Source organism: Diplotaxodon limnothrissa, linkage group LG16 (assembly GCF_057381915.1).
Source record: "Diplotaxodon limnothrissa isolate DT_005_m linkage group LG16, D_limnothrissa_male_GT1.1, whole genome shotgun sequence".
In the NCBI taxonomy this organism is placed as follows: Eukaryota; Metazoa; Chordata; class Actinopteri; order Cichliformes; family Cichlidae; genus Diplotaxodon; species Diplotaxodon limnothrissa.
The window spans coordinates 6,644,989-6,663,545 of NC_140611.1; the positions used below are offsets into that span (position 1 = coordinate 6,644,989).

General features: G+C 40.2%; 1 protein-coding gene across 1 annotated transcript; it reads left to right on the plus strand.

Moving 5' to 3' along the window:
• Positions 1–801: 801 nt before the first annotated feature.
• cyp27a3 (cytochrome P450 family 27 subfamily A member 3) lies at positions 802–12,180 on the plus strand. Its single transcript, XM_085373932.1, has 9 exons — positions 802–1,282; positions 1,771–1,961; positions 3,351–3,550; positions 6,105–6,302; positions 6,819–6,982; positions 8,138–8,304; positions 8,521–8,602; positions 8,743–8,949; positions 9,738–12,180. The coding sequence occupies exons 1-9, from the start codon at positions 1,022–1,024 to the stop codon at positions 9,894–9,896; spliced, it is 1,629 nt and encodes a 542-aa protein (XP_085230058.1). The 5' UTR covers positions 802–1,021; the 3' UTR covers positions 9,897–12,180.
• The last annotated feature ends 6,377 nt before the right edge of the window (positions 12,181–18,557 follow it).

An 18,557-nucleotide genomic window follows, 5' to 3' on the forward strand; every position in this document is an offset into this window, starting at 1 on the left:
TAACTCCGAACTAATTATTGTTACGGTTATTATAATAATATTTATTATTATTATTATTATTATTATTATTATTAGGTTTTCCTGTTGCAATATTTTCAATTTGTGCCAAGTCAAATACTTTTAATTTATAAAGGCCATTTGAAAACGTGTAGAGTTGACTCACAGTGGTTCCAGAAGAGGCAGGTGACTCGGAAGTACGAAGAAAACGTAGTAATAATTAAAAACAGGAGGAAGAGGGCAATGTTGGGGCAGTTATCTGTCTTTCTTAGGTTCCTTAGGTAACACTGTAGCTAACAGACAACAACAACAACAACAACAACAACAAAAGCTGGTACGTCTGGGTGGGCAAAACTCTGCCGTCTGATCCGACCCACCCTCACCGGATCCACCAATCCCCGCAAGGCTGTACCTCCAGCCGCTGTCCTCCGGTAGTTTCAGGCTATAATGAAATTTTATTCAAACTGCATTCACGCCTACGAAACGGGCGTTTACGCAACAGTGTTTGACGGTAATTTCCCACAAATAAATATAGGAGTGTGTTTTATATAGTCACGGGTAAGGAAGAGTAAGGAAGCAGACGTGTTTCCACCCCCAACATCCTTTAAAGGAAAACGGAAAACCGGGGCTTTGGCTCAACTCCACATTAACCTTGTTTGTATAGGTTGTGAATTATGAATGTGTTTGACTAATTTATCTTCACCAGAGCTTTATATGTATATGAATAATATTTGTTCCTCTGCGTTTGCGCAGGTTACAAACAGCGTCCTGTAGGTTCACTTGCTGACGTTTATGATAATGTCAAAGTCCACAGTTGTTGGTAGGAGGCTGGTACACGGGCATCGGGTTTGCTGTTTCACAAACAAAGAGGCATTATTTCACCGCTCTCTCTCTCTCTCTCACACACACACACACACACACACACACACACACACACAGACATATACAGGCACAGGCACCGGGGCTGATTCACTTGTTTAGCCTCCTGTCACGGCACAAAGAAGGGACCGATAAGACGCACTGCATGGTTAAAATGCTCGGGAGATCTCTGATGAACGTCGGACTGCGCGTGAAGTGTCAGCAGCTTAAAGGGATCCAGAGAGTGACAGCGGGACTAAACCCTGCCAACTATGGGGACACCCTCCGCCGCGAGGCAGCCTCCACCAGCACCGTCATGGGTGTCAACAAAATGAAAACTATGGATGATTTAGGCGGACCGAGTTTCATGACTACCTTGTATTGGCTTTTTATAAAGGGATATTTCCAAACGACGCAACAAATGCAAGTAAGTTGGAAAAGAAGGTGAAAACAGAGTTTTCCTTCTGGACTAAGGGTTCAGTCCGCGCCCTTGAACTACAGTGCACCATCCCCTGGAGCTGCTAGAGCGATCAGTGTATCCTGATGACCCCACTGTGGTATTTATTCACGCACAGTTTGGGGTTTAGAATTGAATCTTGGTTTAATAAGCGCTTAATAACAACGATTAAAATCATCTTTAACAAATCCTGTAATACAAATAAATGAATAAAAAGAAATCTATATTAGTTTTCCTTTGAGAGACAGTCACAGTCTTAGGAGAGTTTTCCACAGTAGAGGATAAGTAAGAGATATTTTTTTTATAATGAGGATACTCTAAGCAAAGATAAGTATGCACTGATATGTCATGATATTTTCTAATTCCAACAGGAAACTGTTGGTCTCCTTAAACATCATTTACCTCCTGATAACTCTGAACATGCAACTAACCTATTAACTCCCATTATTTGCTCAAAGATCGAGCACAGCAAGATATACGGCCCCCTGTGGAAGTCCAAATACGGCCCTTTGGTCGTGGTGAATGTGGCCAGTGCCGACCTGATAGAACAGGTGCTGAGGCAGGAGGGTAAACACCCAATCCGGACAGACATGCCCCACTGGAGGAACTACAGAGAGCTCAGGAACCAGGCCCATGGACCCCTGACTGAGTGAGTGAAACCATCACAGATCCACCACATCTGTGTCCTGAATCCACACTGCACTGTAACTCTGAGCAGGCTGACAGCATGTTGTTTGTTTTGTTTCCGCTGATGAAATCTGTCTGATTAAGCTGCAATAACATGTGATGTAGCAACTGCAGATCATTTCTTTTCTACAAACAAACAAACACGATACATTGATTTTTTTGTTGTGTCAGTTGCTATGCGAAAAAACTTTGTCCAGTGCCAAACTTTGCTAGGTGTTCAGGTTCTTTAAGATGGGAGCAAATACGTGGACTTTGAATGCAATGTTATGAACAAAAAAGAAAAAAAATCCATAATATAATCCAGTCAATATAAAATATGTAGGTATATATATATATATATATATATATATATATATATATATATAGATATATATATATAGATGTAGATAGATAGATATAGGTGTATATAGGAGTGCAATGCCTTTAAAAGTATGGATTGACAATTTTTGATATGTGACCTAAGACAGAGGTTACTGTTACTGTTCTTCCTCTTCATAGAGGTTGTGGTTGTTGATTATGCACCTCTCTCCTCTTGATTTTGCCTTGAAACAGTTCTAACAAATTGGAAACTATAATTTAACAGAATTTAATCTCACCTCATTTCAGTTCATACTTTCTGTATGAAATTACTTTGTGGTTAGTATTTGTGATGCATACTTGTTGCTGACAGGGAACATTGGCAGCGTGCAGGGATTCAGTCCAGGCCTGCAGCTCAGGTTTTTTTTTTTTTTTTTTTTTTTTTTAGTGTTAGAGACTGAGACCAATATAGACTTCATCAGTTTCATATAAAATCTAAAGTATTAAAAGGAAGGGCCTGTGGACCACAATGTTCTTGCAGAATAACAGACACTTTCTCAGCTCCTCATTTATTCTTGTCCGACTTGTTTTAGCAGCACTTATCAGTGTTGAAAGTTAAGACCCTGGAGCAGTACTAACAGGCTTTCAGACACTATTAGACAACCCGGAACTACTCAGGGTACACTCGTTCATGTGCATTTGGATATGTTTAAAGATCTCAAACACCCACTTGTGTTTCCAGACATTTGCCCATCTGCTATGGATATTTCATTTTGAACAGTTTGAAGCACTTTGGAAACAATAACACTTGTTATTAGTATTAATTCCTTGTTGACTTTGGTCTTTGGATGGGATTTGTTGATAAAGAAGGGAAATATGTAGACTCTTACTAGCCTTGCCTGTAAAGTGAGTCCATTTAAATGTAAGCAAGAATAAGCCAAATACAAATCTATACTTATAGATTGATATTATCATAAAATTATTTTTCAAAGAAGTAATTTTCAATGACTTGCTCTCTGGAGCCTGATTCCCTTGTTTTTATATTGGTTTTTAGGATGGGGGCCAAATGGCAGCGGATTCGCAGCATCTTGAATCCACGAATGCTGAAACCCAAGCACGTCTCCTCCTATGCCAACACCATCAATGAGGTGGTGACAGATTTTATCTGCAGAGTGAACTGGCTGAGGGAGACCAGTGGACAGGGAGTCGTGGTCAATGACCTGACTGCAGAGCTCTACAAATTTGCTTTTGAAGGTTAGCAGAAAACAAAACAAATAAATGAAATGTTGTTAATTAATCAGCTTTAGAAACTCATGCAGTCCATCTCATTTAGATGCTTGGAAACAAGAAGAAAACAGAGGAATATGCTGTGTAATTGTTCTTGTCCTTGATTTTTTCAAACCTGCAGACCTCATTTTCTGTGTGTCATTCAGTAAGCCGACAGCTGCTTTTTCTTTTGGCCTTGACCGCTGATTAGACACGATAATGTGGTCATATAATGCGACACGGTCACTTTGACTGCGATTGTTTTTAAGTGTTACAGTCCGGTCTCAATCATAAATCTAAAATCCGACAGCAGCACCGTCCAAATGAAATCCATCTTCCAAGATGACACGTTCCTGCTTAGAATGTTGGTGGTGATAAATTTATCTTATGCTAGCAGATCTTTACACTAAGGTACACTGGCTGCTGGCTGTAGCCTCATAAACAGAATGTGATTTCTTCCATTTCACAGCACATTACATTTAAAGGTGCGCTATGTGAAGCTTGCGTCACATGAACTGACCACATATAAAAGATCGCAGTAGCATCTCGGTGACAAAAGCGAAGGGTGGTTTCCCTCAGATGTCTCGTCTGTGACCTCAGTAAACAATGAGGTCACAGGTCGTTGGCTCCGTGTCAGGTCTAGTGAAGTGGAAAAATTCAACCGGAGTCCAAGAATAAACACAGGGAAATACTAGAGATGCATCACAAGCTCTAAACAAAATGACTTAAGGATAACATACATAAGGAACAAAGACAACCTGAGGGAATAAATACAACAGAGGTGAAAACACAATCAGCAAACTAAGAATCAAGTGGCAGGTCCAAGAAATGAGCGCTCACACTCAGTTTTACTGAATACAGCCGAGTTTAATTATGCTTGCCATCAGAGTCAGAAAGGAGGCTAAAGCAGGGTTTGCTTTGCTGAGTGACTGACGAGTGGCTAATGGTCAATGGGCCTCATTCACAAATATTAGCGTGGAAACATTTTTAATTGGTGCAAAAAATGAGTTTTGCATGCAAATTTACTGTAGCATTTATAAAATACGAGTATCAGTCTATTTTGTTCTCACCACCGTGCATATGCTAGTAAATCAGAATCATTCGGGACCAGCTCACAATATCCATACACGGAGATGATTTATCTGAATTTCAGCAGTGGGATAACATCTCCACACCCCTTCTGGTTGTCTGTCTATACATGACCACCCCCGGCACTACAAGTTGTTTGTACCTGTTTTCGTGCCCCACCCTCCCTCCCTTTTAAATCCATTCACCATTCATTAGTACGTGGGGATCTGCCCGGCCCAGGAGCCTCGGCCAGTCCCCTCTGAGACCTTCCCCACACTGCAGCCTCAATTCATACTCAAGCCATCTGCCATTATCTGCTAGAAATGCAGTCAAACCTAAAATGAGGATGTGGTCCAAGCTAGTGAATTGCATTTTATCAGTGCCTCCAGTAATCTATATAAAGAAACACATTTGCTGCCAGGTGAAGTAGAAAACGTGGTGACTGAGATGAGGTGGAAGCCAGATAAGGTGCAGCTTTCTAAAGTGTTTCCACAGGAGTGACCATCTTTCAGTCATTTCAGCTGAGACAAGAAAAATGTGGAATCAAAGTTGATATGAAAAGATTGGCAAACAACAAGAAAGGAAGGAAGAAAACAGGTGGAGGACAAGGATCATGTGACCTGTCAGCCCCAGATGAGAGAACAATAAAAGCCAGATTATCCAGCATTCATGGGATAGTGCCAAAAACCTATTCTATGAGTGACATTCAGCAATGACGGAAGTCATTTGTAATGAAAGATAAGAACATTTAAGATACAATAAGATGAGATAAGGGACAGTGGAATATGTTTAAATGGAAAAAGGTTAAATATATAAATGTTTTCTTTATATTTATTTATTTTTATTGCATTTCTGAGCGTTTACCATATTGTGAAAACTGTAAATAATGACCAAAATTTGATAGCAGAATAATATTAATAATTAGTAGCAGCAGCAGCAGCAGTAGTAGCAGTAGTAGTGTTAATTGTAAATACTTGTGTTTATATTCCTAAGTAAGCCAGGCTGTCGTTTGTTTGTATGCATGGTCAGAGGGACTGTACAGAAAAATTCAGGTATGAAATATGAACAAATCTGTGTGCGAAACATTTATACACACAATTAATGTGCAGACATGCGCGTATGCATCAGGAAATGAGGCTCAAATAAGTTCATCAGTCTATCAGGTTTATCAGGTTTTTTCTTTTAACTAAATAAAAAGCTGGTGAAAAGTATGTGTAAGAAAACAAATAGAAAAACCACAAACAAAACAAAAATTTTTCCAAGGAAAGCAAATAATGAATGACAAGATGTCGAGATCAGCAGCTCCAAAGGTCACAGAACAGGGATCAGCGAGAGCGACCCTGGACACATTTCAGTGGTCTGTGCTGTTTGCAGGAAGGTTTTTCTATTGTATGCATGTGCTGTCAAATTGATGTTGTTTTGTCAAGTTGCACTGAGCTCTTTTGACAAACTATCGTTTTGTTTTTAAACACAGGAATATGCTCAGTGCTTTTTGAAACCCGTATGGGCTGCATGAGTGAGGTGATCCCCGAGAAAACCCAAAAGTTCATTGTCTCCGTGGGGGAAATGTTCCATCTCTCCCAAGTCGTCATCCTCTTCCCACAGTTCCTCTGGCCCTACCTGCAGTCCTGGAAAAGGTTTGTCGCAGCCTGGGATCATCTCTTCAAAGTTGGTGAGCAACATTAATTTTTAACGAGTAAATAAAAGTGTGGTGTGTTGGTAAATTCACTGCTGAATATTTATCCGCTTTCTGCCATTATGTGATTTCTAAAACCACTTTGAAACATGTTTTCTGTTTTAGTGCAAAAAAACCAAACACCTTTCAGGCTTTTCGTTAAATATTCACGATTTAAAATTGAAAAGACTTTTCTAGTTGTCAGAAATCTGTAGGATTTAATTCATGGAAACATTACCTACTCCCGATTCCATACTGGTTGTGGATCACCAAGGTTAGTTCAGTTCAGGGTTCATGGACATTTTCAAGTAGCACTATCAGCTAATTTCAAGGTCAGCACACACAACACACACAAAGAGACAAAGTCCACCCTACATGTGGCTTTTCACACAATCAGTGTGCTAACAAGATCCCTAACTGTGTCTCTCTTTCCCCATCTAGTGGGCAAACATGTCTTCTCACAGTCTTTTTCTTTTAATTTCACATGAGATAAGATGATGTTGTCTCTCGTAGCTGAAGAACTGGTGAATAAGAAAATTGAGGAGATCCAGGAGAATGTCCACCTGGACAAAGACGTGGAGGGAGCGTATCTCACACACCTCCTGCTCAGTGAACAGATGAACAGCACAGAGATCCTGGGCAGCATCACTGAACTCCTCCTGGCAGGAGTAGACACAGTGAGTACTAACTACACCGCTCCGTCATTCCCAATTCCCAAAATAAATTTGTTTGCATTAAAGTGTCTCCCATTATTCGTTTAGGCTTCCAGGTTTCCATCTTCCCAGAGCCACTTAATAAGAAACAAAAAAAAAATGTTAGTTTTCCTTTATATAAAAACAACCCACTGCCACTCACCCTAGATAGAGACGCAGTTATTGGGAAACAGTTTTACTTCTTCTATTCTACTTCTAATTTCTGTTTCTACTATTGCTGACAGTGGAGCTGCTAACATGTTGGTTAATTTAAGTTTCTTTTTTTCTTTTTGCTTTTGTTTGTTCCTCTTTACTAAACACTTCTTTCACATTAACTCTGTTCTACAAGGTGCACGAGTGCACAGGGAAGGTAGGGGAGGGGCCAGCGATGTGACCAGAATTGATTGGGCATTGTATTGTCAGTAATGAAAATGAACAAATAGGCTGCTGTGCACAATGCACGGTGCACAGCAGCCCTTCAAGCCAGCCTGTATAGTTATATTGACAAAGAAAAAGAAAACTATACTGACCTAATTGTGGCGGCCCATCAGGCAGATTACCAGTCCAACTTTGGAGTATAGTTCTCAGCTACAAGTTAAGAGATAATTTTTGAACATATTAAAAGTCTTCTTAAAGTCAAAGAATGCATATAAAAACAAGAAGTTGAAGTTGACTTAGAAAACCAGTTGTGCTTTTCCACACGGAGGCTGATTTTCTCTAAATAGACTCTACTATATAGAATGATGCCTTAATTCAGCATACAGTTTATAGACTACTCACTGGGCTGATTCCTCTGTAACTACTGGTTTTGCCACACACTGTGCAATGCTGTCATGTCAATCTGTCTTGTCTACGGATTTACTCAAAGCAGCATTTCATCCACTTAAATATGAAATAGCTTTGTCCTGGATTGGAAATCTTCAGTAATATAAATGAGGTGTTCTTGTCTCAGATGCTGCAGATGAGTAATCGTCATGTAAAAACATGAAAGGTATGCCATTCCTTAATCAATGCAGTGAAGTTTTCTGGAAGATATTTCTCAACCCAAAGATCAACCTCCCTGAAAGTCAAACACAAATGGAACATGTCGAAACATTACATAAAACAGAACATTACACTCTGTGTTTCTCTGATTTGCAGACCTCCAACACTATCTCCTGGTCTCTGTACCATTTGGCGAGGGAGCCCGAGATCCAAGAACAGCTGTACCAGGAAGTGATAAGCGTTTGCCCTGGGGACAAGGTGCCAAACAGTGATGACATAGCTCAGATGCCGTACCTGAAGGCCATCATCAGAGAGACACTGCGGTAGGAGGGGAATCTTTTTATTAATAAGATAATAACCAAGGTGAAATGAAACACTTATCTGCTCCTAAACATGGAAGTTAAAGAAATAAAACCACTTAAAAGAATACTTCACCATTTATAGACTTACATGTTTGTAAGGGGTGAGATAGCAAAGAGTTGCATTTACTGAACAAATGGAAACTGTGTTGATGCCTTTCTGCGTTTTGTGGTCGCCAGCCTGTATCCAGTTGTGCCAGGAAACGCCCGCGTCACTGTTGAAAATGAGATTGTGGTGGGGAATCATCTCTTCCCAAAAAAGGTAAGATGCACGTTAAGCACACCTGGCCTCTTACTAGTAAATAAATGCAGTCTTGTCTATACAGCGCCATCTGAAATCAGTTGGGGTTGTTGGGGTTCAGTCATAGCACAATAGCAAACGTCATGGGTTTCCTCTCTTAGACGCTGTTCCACCTGTGCCACTACGCCGTGTCCTATGATGAGAATATTTTCCCCAACCCTCACACCTTCCTGCCGGAGCGCTGGCTCCGAGGAGGGGAGGATAAGTCCAAGCAGCACCCGTTCGGGTCAGTACCATTTGGTTTTGGGATCCGGGCATGTCTAGGTCGGCGGGTGGCTGAACTTGAGATGTATCTCCTCCTCTCCAGGGTAAGAACATCTGTTCCTAATGCTAATGATGCTCCGTGCTTGCTTATAAAGAAGCAACTTTTGCCAACACAGCAGTGTACTTTGGCTTTGAGTTGAGCATGCAAAGCTACTGTGTCAAGTCTTGCCCAGGCAGCAGAGTGGATAGTGATAAAAGCTACTAGATTATACATCTAATCCAAAAACAGTTTGCATGTTTTGACAAACTGTAACTTGCACTTTAAGTTCTTAAAATATAACTTTAAGTGCAAAATTGGAAAAGGTAATGGATAAGGTTTGGAAGGAGTGCTGTGAATTAATACTTTGCTTTATGTGAGTTGCTGAACAAGTTATTATAAAAACTGAACAGTAGCTTGATGCTTACAACTTTAAAGACTTAGAAGCTAAGGTCAGGTTATTATTCCACTGCATATTATGTTAAAGGATCCATACAACTTTATAACTCTAAGACTGCAAGACTGAAATATGCAAACAAACAGGGTCAAAACATTGTGCCGTTGCTTTTTTAAATTTCCTGGAAATCGGTTGTTCTTCAGCTTCATTCAGGGAGCAGTATTAACCTAAAGTAACTTCTCGGCCCATTCAAAGCTGTTTACTCTTTTGTCGGCCTGGGCATGCACATGAATACAAACCACTCATCAGGCTCTTTGACCTGAGTCATCCAAAATACACAGTAGTCAATTGGCAAGCAGCTGGTAATCAGTGAGTTTAAAATTTCTGCTCACATAAATAAATGTCAATTCCATGTTTTTCTTTTTAAAGAGTACTCTTTCTTTTTTGTGTGTTTGAAGTTGATAAAGCACTATGAGGTGAAGCCTGATCCTGCTGGAAAACCAGTGAAGCCAATCACCAGAACTCTGCTTTGCCCTGCTACACCAATCAACCTACAGTTTCTGGGCAGACAAGTTAAGCAGGCGGAGCCAAGAGCAAAGTTAGCGGGTTCTCCGTGAGCTGTTTTTCTATTCAAAGTCTTCATTTCACTAACCACTTGTTTATGTGGAGTTTTATTTCATGAAAACTGGATTTATGTTGTACAGTATATAATGGAGACACACATACATCTTCCTCCACTGCTTACCAATTTAACAAGATAAACTGGATCACATTCAAACATACCTGCCTGGCCACCCTCTACATTGACATCTTCACCCTTCTGCACTCCTTCATGACTGAAGAATTGTAAAATAGTACTATTAGTATTACTATAGTTAGATAAATATCTACTATATTATAAAAAAAAAACGATATACTATTGGCTGAAAATGACAAGCAGTGGAGGAATTTTTCAAACCATTTCATTGGGAAAAGGAAGCAATAAAACACTATGGAAACACCTTATTAAAGAAAAAACTGTATTAGTGGAAAATTGTGCATAAAGTATAAAAACTGTGATAATTATTCTGAAGAAAATTATTTCTCATCAACGTTAAATTGATTAAAATTACTGCTATATATGTTTAAGGGTGACCTAATTTTAAATGCTTTATATTGTGTTTAATGTCCAGCTCCATTCACAAAATATCTTAATTATGAGTTTGTAGTAGCTGTCCAGTGAGGAAGCTGTTCATGACCACAGAAACAAAAGTCTACGTCTTTATTTTGCACATTTAGCATTCAGCAAAAGCAGAATTAAAAGGATTGAGCAACGTGTGACATGGTTAACTGTCAATATCTATAGGGTGATTTCAAATATGAATGAAAAAAGAATGTGGAGTGTTGGCAAAACAGCTGGTTAAACATTTAGACATTCTCATAGATGCTAATCTGAAAGTGCTGGCTGACCCTGCACCTGGTCAACTTGCCTGTTTTTATTAGACTGGACATGTTCAGAGAAATCGTCACAGCTTTCCTTGTTAATGTACTAAAGAAGTTATTAAAAGCTTTTTCATGCTCTTCTTTACATCACATATGTTAACCAAGGGTGTTTAGCAAGAGGGAACTTCTCTGTTATGATGCTAAATCTCTGAAGCTGGTTTGCTTGGTAATGCAGACCATAACTGATCTCAGAGCAGTAAAAGCTGAGCTAGCGGCAGCTTGCCTGTCACGCTAGTCTGCCATCGGTTTACTGGCAGACCAGTGGTTTGTCCACAATGCACATGTGCAAACCACAAGAAAAAAGGTTTCTGGCCTCTCAGCTTGCCCAGCTTTAGTCATTGGTAACAGGAGATGGACACACCCTCAGGGACTGACAAAGCTGTGGTCTCCTAGGAGACTGAAATAAGCACATCTTTCAGTGACAATGTTACCAGTGGTCACAAGATGGCAGTAACGTAAAGCCACACATCAAGTGAAAGAGAAGGAGCTTTATAGCAGTGCTGTCTGAGGTGAAAGGAGACAAATCACTTTACTTTGGTGTGTTTTACTTTTTGTGTATGTTCAGACTTGACAACACACTCACAAATACACACACACACAAGCAGTATGTAATCTTGCTTTAATTAAGGAACATGTCTGTCAATGCAAGTGAAGGACTTTGAATGCACATGCAGTACTTGTGTGTGGATGTGGAGGTTTGGTGTGAGTTCATTTATGTAGAAATTGGGGACCTATATCAGCTCACACACCAGTTGATTTGGGACTACTGTCCCCAGTTAGATTTGAGGCACATAAAATATTTGTATTTAGGGTGGGGTTTTTCTGTGTTGCATTGTGTATGTGTGTGTGGTAGTTCTGAATGTTAATGTGCATGGTTATCTGTCTCTCTGTGTTAGCCAGAGTTGCATAAACGGAAGGAAATTAATAGGTGGATATCCCATCAATGATCATGTCTGAAAATAGATCTATACTGCACAGGTTTTTAAAGGCATTTTAACATAAAGTAAACTTTCTTCAGGAAATCTATCATTTTAAGTTTAAATTTTGGTTTTATTGCTGATTGTTGGAAAGTTTTAATGTTTACTATTAGTAGTATATACTGTCGTAGACCAATGCTGCCCTCTTGTGGTCTGTTTTGTCCTTGAAAACATTTTTCATTCACGCCTTACTCATTTTCTTTCTTTGCAGAGACAATAGATTTTTTTTAAGCTTCTTTAATGTGTCACTGTCCAGACATAGCTTTTATAGTCACAATAAAATGATCAGGTGGCCAGTGAGCAAGAAAATGTTTAGCTGTGTTCTGGTGACTTGTTTGAACAGCCATGTGATTGTTATTACCACTTCTATTAGCTGTTCGAAAAATGTTAATCCTACACTTACAAGTCATGACCCTCAAAGTGATTAATAAATCCCTACATGTCAAAAGGTTGTGATTGTTTGGATTCTTTTATAATCTGTTTAATGCTGTATGTTCAACTAGAAAAAAGTCTCTTTTCCCCAGAGAGCTTTGTGGGCCATAACACCTGTAAGGTGCTCAGATCCTGTGGGCTGCAAGCCCAAGAAGAAGAAAAAGAAGAAGACAAATCCTTTTATTGTTAATATGTGCGTAACGAAATTTTGTTCGGTAGCTATTGGCACAGAAGAGAACTCCCTTTTACATACATAAATATACTGTTCATACATATGCAGATACACTATAAGACAAGTGAAACCACACTATCCATGTGTGCAGGTGTGCAGAAATAATATGTGCAAAAAGTCACAGAATTGGATTGCACAGCTCTGGGGAATGAAGCTGTCTCTCAGGCTGGTGGTACGTTTTCATGTTCCTATACAACTTTCCTGAAGGAAGCACGTCTGGCCCTGTTTTTGGGATCTGTCTAGCGTACACCGAGTCCAGATGTGGAAGTGGATTTCCCACAATCCCTTGTGGTGTTTTCATCACCCAGGCCAAGGGTCATACTAAGACAGATGATACTTTCTTTTGTGGCTCTGTAGAAGTTCATGAGCAGCTGAGAAGAGAGTTTGTTCCGTTTTAGCTTCCTGAGGAAGAAGAGCCTTTGCTGGGCACATCACACCCAGAAACTTGATGTTGTCCACACGCTCTACTGCCTCTCCGTGTATGAGGAGAGGACCGTGTTTTGTCTTGCCGGACCGCCTGCAATCCACAATGACCTCCTTGGTGTTGCTGCTGTTAAGCACAAGGTTGTTGTCTAAGCACCACTGTGTCAGTTATTGGACACTCCTCCACTTTGGTCTGAATTGTGCAAAGGACATTGTTTGCACAAATCAGAAATCTTTTGGTTCGTTCAGATTCAGCTTTGGAAAAAGAAGCCATGTTGCCATGTCCTTTTTAAAGAGAAAAGGCTTTCTTCTGGCAACCCAACGAAACAACACCATTCTTTTTAAGACGATATTTCAGTTAGAAAAAACACTGTTTTACAACAGTTATTTTTTTGCCCGAATCTTGGCACCGGTAACTTGTTACCTTAGATACTTCTAAACTTCTGGCTACTACACTGGTTGTCATTAAGCCAGGCTGACAAAAAGTCAGAGCTCTTTTGAGCCAACAATCCCTTTAACGTTAACTAGTAATGACTTCATGAACTTCTTCACAAATAAAATTTTTATCATTAGAGAAAAAATTACCAAAAATCATCCCACAGATGTAATATTATCTACAGCTACTCTTAGTACCATTGATGTTAAGTTAGACTCTTTTTCTCCAATTGATCTTTCTGAGTTAACTTCAATAATTACTTCCTCCAAACCATCAACGTGTCTTTTAGACCCCATTCCTACAAAACTGCTCAAAGAAGTCCTGGCATTAATTAATTCTTCGATCTTAAATATGATCAACCTATCTCTAATGATCGGCTATGTACCACAGGCTTGAAGGCCTAGCTGTAGTTAAACCTTTACTCAAAAAGCATCTCTAGACCCAGCAGTCTTAGCTAATTATAGGCCAATCTCCAACCTTCCTTTCATATCAAAAATCCTTGAAAGAGTAGTTGTCAAACAGCTAACAGATCATCTGCAGAGGAATGGTTTATTTGAAGAGTTTCAGTCAGGTTTCAGAGCTCATCACAGCACAGAAACAGCTTTAGTGAAGGTTACAAATGATCTTCTTATGGCCTCTGACAGTGGACTCATCTCTGTGCTTGTCCTGCTAGACCTTAGTGCAGCATTCGATACTGTCGACCATAATATCCTATTAGAGCGATTAGAGCATGCTGTAGGTATTACAGGTACTGCACTGCAGTGGTTTGTATCATATCTATCTAATAGACTCCAATTTGTTCATGTAAATGGAGAGTCCTCTTCACACACTGAGGTTAATTATGGAGTTCCACAGGGTTCAGTGCTAGGACCAATTCTGTTTACATTATACATGCTTCCCTTAGGCAGTATCATTAGAAGACATAGCATACATTTTCACTGCTATGCAGATGACACCCAGCTCTATCTGTCCATGAAGCCAGATAACACACACCAATTAGTTAAACTGCAGGAATGTCTTAAAGACATAAAGACCTGGAAGGCCGCTAACTTTCTGCTTCTTAATTCAGATAAAACTGAGGTTATTGTACTCGGCCCTGAAAAGCTTAGAAATATGGTATCTAACCAGATTCTTACTCTGGATGGCATTACCTTGGCCTCCAGTAACGCTGTGAGGAACCTTGGAGTCATTTTTGACCAGGACATGTCCTTCAATGCACATATTAAACAAATATGTAAGACTGCGTTCTTCCATTTGCGCAACATCTCTAAAATTAGAAATATCCTGTCTCAGAGTGACGCTGAAAAACTAGTTCATGCATTTATTACTTCCAGGCTGGACGACTGTAATTCATTATTATCAGGATGTCCAAAAAACTCACTGAAAAGCCTTCAGCTAATCCAAAATGCTGCAGCAAGAGTGCTGACAGGGACTAGAAAGAGAGAGCAGATTTCTCCTGTTTTGGCTTCCCTTCATTGGCTTCCTGTTAAATCCAGAATTGAATTCAAAATCCTGCTCCTCACATACAAGGTCTTAAATAATCAGGCCCCATCTTATCTTAACCCTTGTATGGTGTTCGGGTCTGTGAGACCCGTTTTCAATTTCTTTCAAAAGAAAAATTAAACAATTAATTATTTTTTCAACCTGAAATTCATTGGCTTTGGCTTATTTTCTGTGAAGAACATAAATCTGAACTAATTTTCAATGACCTCATACTGTACCTCCCCCCACGCATTTACATTACATACAAGGTGTTCGGGTCCACTGGACCCAGGTCTAATAAAAGTGTTGAAAGTGTAGGTCCTGTGTTCCCACACTCTGTCCTCCTCCTTTCTGGTGCTGCTGATAGTGTTTTCTTCCCCTCCTGCTCCCACACAAAGTTGCAACATTGTTGAAAATTCAACTATCAACACCGTCTGCTCTGACATCTCACACATTTTACCCTCTTTCTTGAGGGATCCAAATTTTATTTTCTCATACCCTGTCCCACCTGCAAATTAGGGGCATAATACTACAAATAAGACTTTGCCAGTGTGGTTCTTTATCACAACTGATCAAGATGGCAAAATATTATCTGCTGCGAGGGCCATCCAATTGATTTTGGAAGAGAGAGGAGCTTCAGATGATGATGTTGACAAAGAGGTTTCAGAATATTTCACATTTCTGAAAATTCAGAGTCTGACAGTGACTTTAAAGAAGAGGATGAGGTTGAGCACCATTTAGTAACAAAACGAAGACGAGTACCCCATCTGCAGCCAGCTCCAGGACCAGAACAAGCCCACCAGACAGCAAGTGAAGAAATATGGATGTCAATAACTGGTGAAATCGAATGGTCTTCTTGCCCAAGAAATGAGCCACCCTGCAGAGCTGTTACTGTGATAAGCCAGGGCCAACACGGCTGACAGGTACTCATGTGCAGGACATCAAGTCTTCATTTGAGCTTTTCATCCCAGATTCCATCCAGAAAATTATTCTGGATTGCAGTAATCTAGAAGGAAGGTGTGTTTTTGGAGAGAGGTGGAAGGAGATGGACCAAATTTATCTAACAACCCCAAAGGCCTACTTTGGGGTTTTTATCCTTGCAGGAGTTTTCAGGTCCAAAGGGGAATCCACAGAATCCCTGTGGGATGCAGAAACCTTTCCGTGCATCAGTGTCTCTGGAAAACTTCAACAAAATTTCCAGGATTATCCGTTTTGATAACCGAGACGACAGACCAGCTCGACGGCAGAGAGACAAGCTAGCTGCCATCAGGACAGTGTGGGATAAGTGTGTGCACCGCCTCCCCCTGTTTTACAACCCTGGGCCTAATGTCACCATTGATGAGCAGCTGATCCCATTTAGTTGTGAAACATGTTGCTTCACGTGTAAATGTGTTGTGTCTTTACACTCACTCCACTTGATTATAACGTATTTATGTTTTTTATAACATTTTATAAAAAAAAATAAATAAATAAAAAAAAAAGAGAAGCACATTGATTCATAAATGTGAGCTAATAAAGGTAAAGGGAAAAAATTAACCATGTTTGCTGTTCATATGGCTTGTAATTGGGATGAAGTGAACATCTGTTGAGTAATTTAACATAAAATTGTTTGATAGTGTTAATTTGGAAAGCCAAAAGTCTAGCGGGTCCACCAGACCCATGAACACTGGCTGAGTAACAAAAATATGAACACCACACAAGGGTTAATGACCTTGTAGTACCATATCACCCTATTAGAGCACTTCGCTCTCGCTCTGCAGGCCTACTTGTTGTTCCTAGAGTATTTAAAAGTAGAATGGGAGGCAGAGCCTTCAGTTTTCAGGCCCCTCTTCTGTGGAACCAGCTTCCAGTTTGGATTCGGGAGACAGACACTATCTCTACTTTTAAGATTAGGCTTCAAACTTTCCTTTTTGCTAAAGCATATAGTTAGGGCTGGACCAGGTGACCCTGAATCCTCCCTTAGTTATGCTGCAATAGACATAGGCTGCCGGGGGATTCCCATGATGCATTGAGTTTTTCCTTTCCAGTCACCTTTCTCACTCACTATGTATTAACAGACCTCTCTGCATTGAATCATATCTGTTATTAACCTCTGTCTCTCTTCCACAGCATGTCTTTTATCCTGTCTTCCTTCTCTCTCCCCAACCGGTCGCAGCAGATGGCCCCGCCCCTCCCTGAGCCTGGTTCTGCCGGAGGTTTCTTCCTGTTAAAAGGGAGTTTTTCCTTCCCACTGTCGCCAAAGTGCTTGCTCATAGGGGGTCATATGATTGTTGGGTTTTTCTCTGTATCTATGAAGCGCCTTGAGGCGACTTATGTTGTGATTTGGCGCTATATAAATAAAATTGAATTGAATTGAATTGAATTAATGCCAGCACAGTGTTGGCCAGTGGTGGTTTTGGACTGATGTTCAAACAGCCGGAGATGACATCTACTGTTTCCTTAAGTCTCATCTCTCAAGGTTTGGCATGTTGCATGGGATGTTATACCAGTGGTTCTCAAACCTCTTCTGGTATGCTCCATTTCAGAAGAATATTAATAGAAAATATTAATAGAAAATCCAAATAAACATTTGTTTAAAGTAAGTATATAATACATATATGGCATCATAAAGCTCTTATTCATTTATTTCCTCCCTCTCCGAAAAATAATTCTGGTCAACTTTATGTTTTATGGTTTTTCTCCTGGTTATCTGTGCCCCACCCATGATTTCAGGCTAATTTGTCTGTTATGTTGTTTGCAGTTTTTGACCAGTGTTATAAATGGTGGATCCAGGCAAAGTAATGTAAAAATAATAATTTTTAAAAAAGAAGAAAAAAACTTTTGGAATGAGTAAAGCATATCCTACTTGAAAGTAATCGAAATTGGCTTTGTATGTAACACACTTTCAGTAATTTCGAACAATGGCACTGCAAAGATTTTAACAGTTATTTCTGTATCTGTGAGTTTTAAAATCATGTGTGTTTTCTAAAAGTCCAAGCACATTTTTTAAGTATTAATTTCTATGTAGATCTATGTACATTTCCAATGTAGAGGCCCTAAATGGGCATTCTTAAAGTCAGCAAAGAGGCACAGAAAAGAAGACCAGACACCAGCGAGAGAGGATAAGAAAGACAGACGCAACAACATTGTCATCCCCTATGTAGCCGGTGTATCAGAAAAACTCAGGAGTTTTCTCCAAGCATGACATCCCGGTGTATTTCAGACCCAGCAACACGCTCATACACAAACTGGTTCACCCGAAAGACAAAACGCCAAAACACAGACTTAACAATGTGGTGTATGCTGTACAGTGCAGCGAGGAATGCCCAGACCTCTACATTGGAGAGACCAAACAGCCACTTCACAAGCGCATGGCACAACACAGAAAAGCCACCTCCACAGGACAAGACTCAGCAGTCCATCTGCATCTTAAGGATAAAGGTCACACTTTCGAGGATGCCAGTGTTCACATTTTGGACAGAGAGGACAGATGGTTTGAAAGAGGAGTGAAAGAAGCATCTATGTCCACTGTGAGCGACCATCTTTGAACAGAGGCGATGGTTTACGACCCCAACTCTCTGCCATCTATAATCCAGTTTTGAGATCCCTTCCCAGACGCCTTAACGCCCACTCACATCCTGGGCCATCTGACCTCAGGAATTCGCATGATAAGGTGGGGCCAGGTTTCACAATGAACACACCCGAAACTCTGGCTGATTGGGACCCACGCCCAGTTTCCCACCTTGGCTCAGGCGATTAGAGGATCATCAGGGGGTCCTTTTGTCCCTCTGTGGGGGGAAACTCCCACTAGGTTTATATCTGGGACTCTCCACCA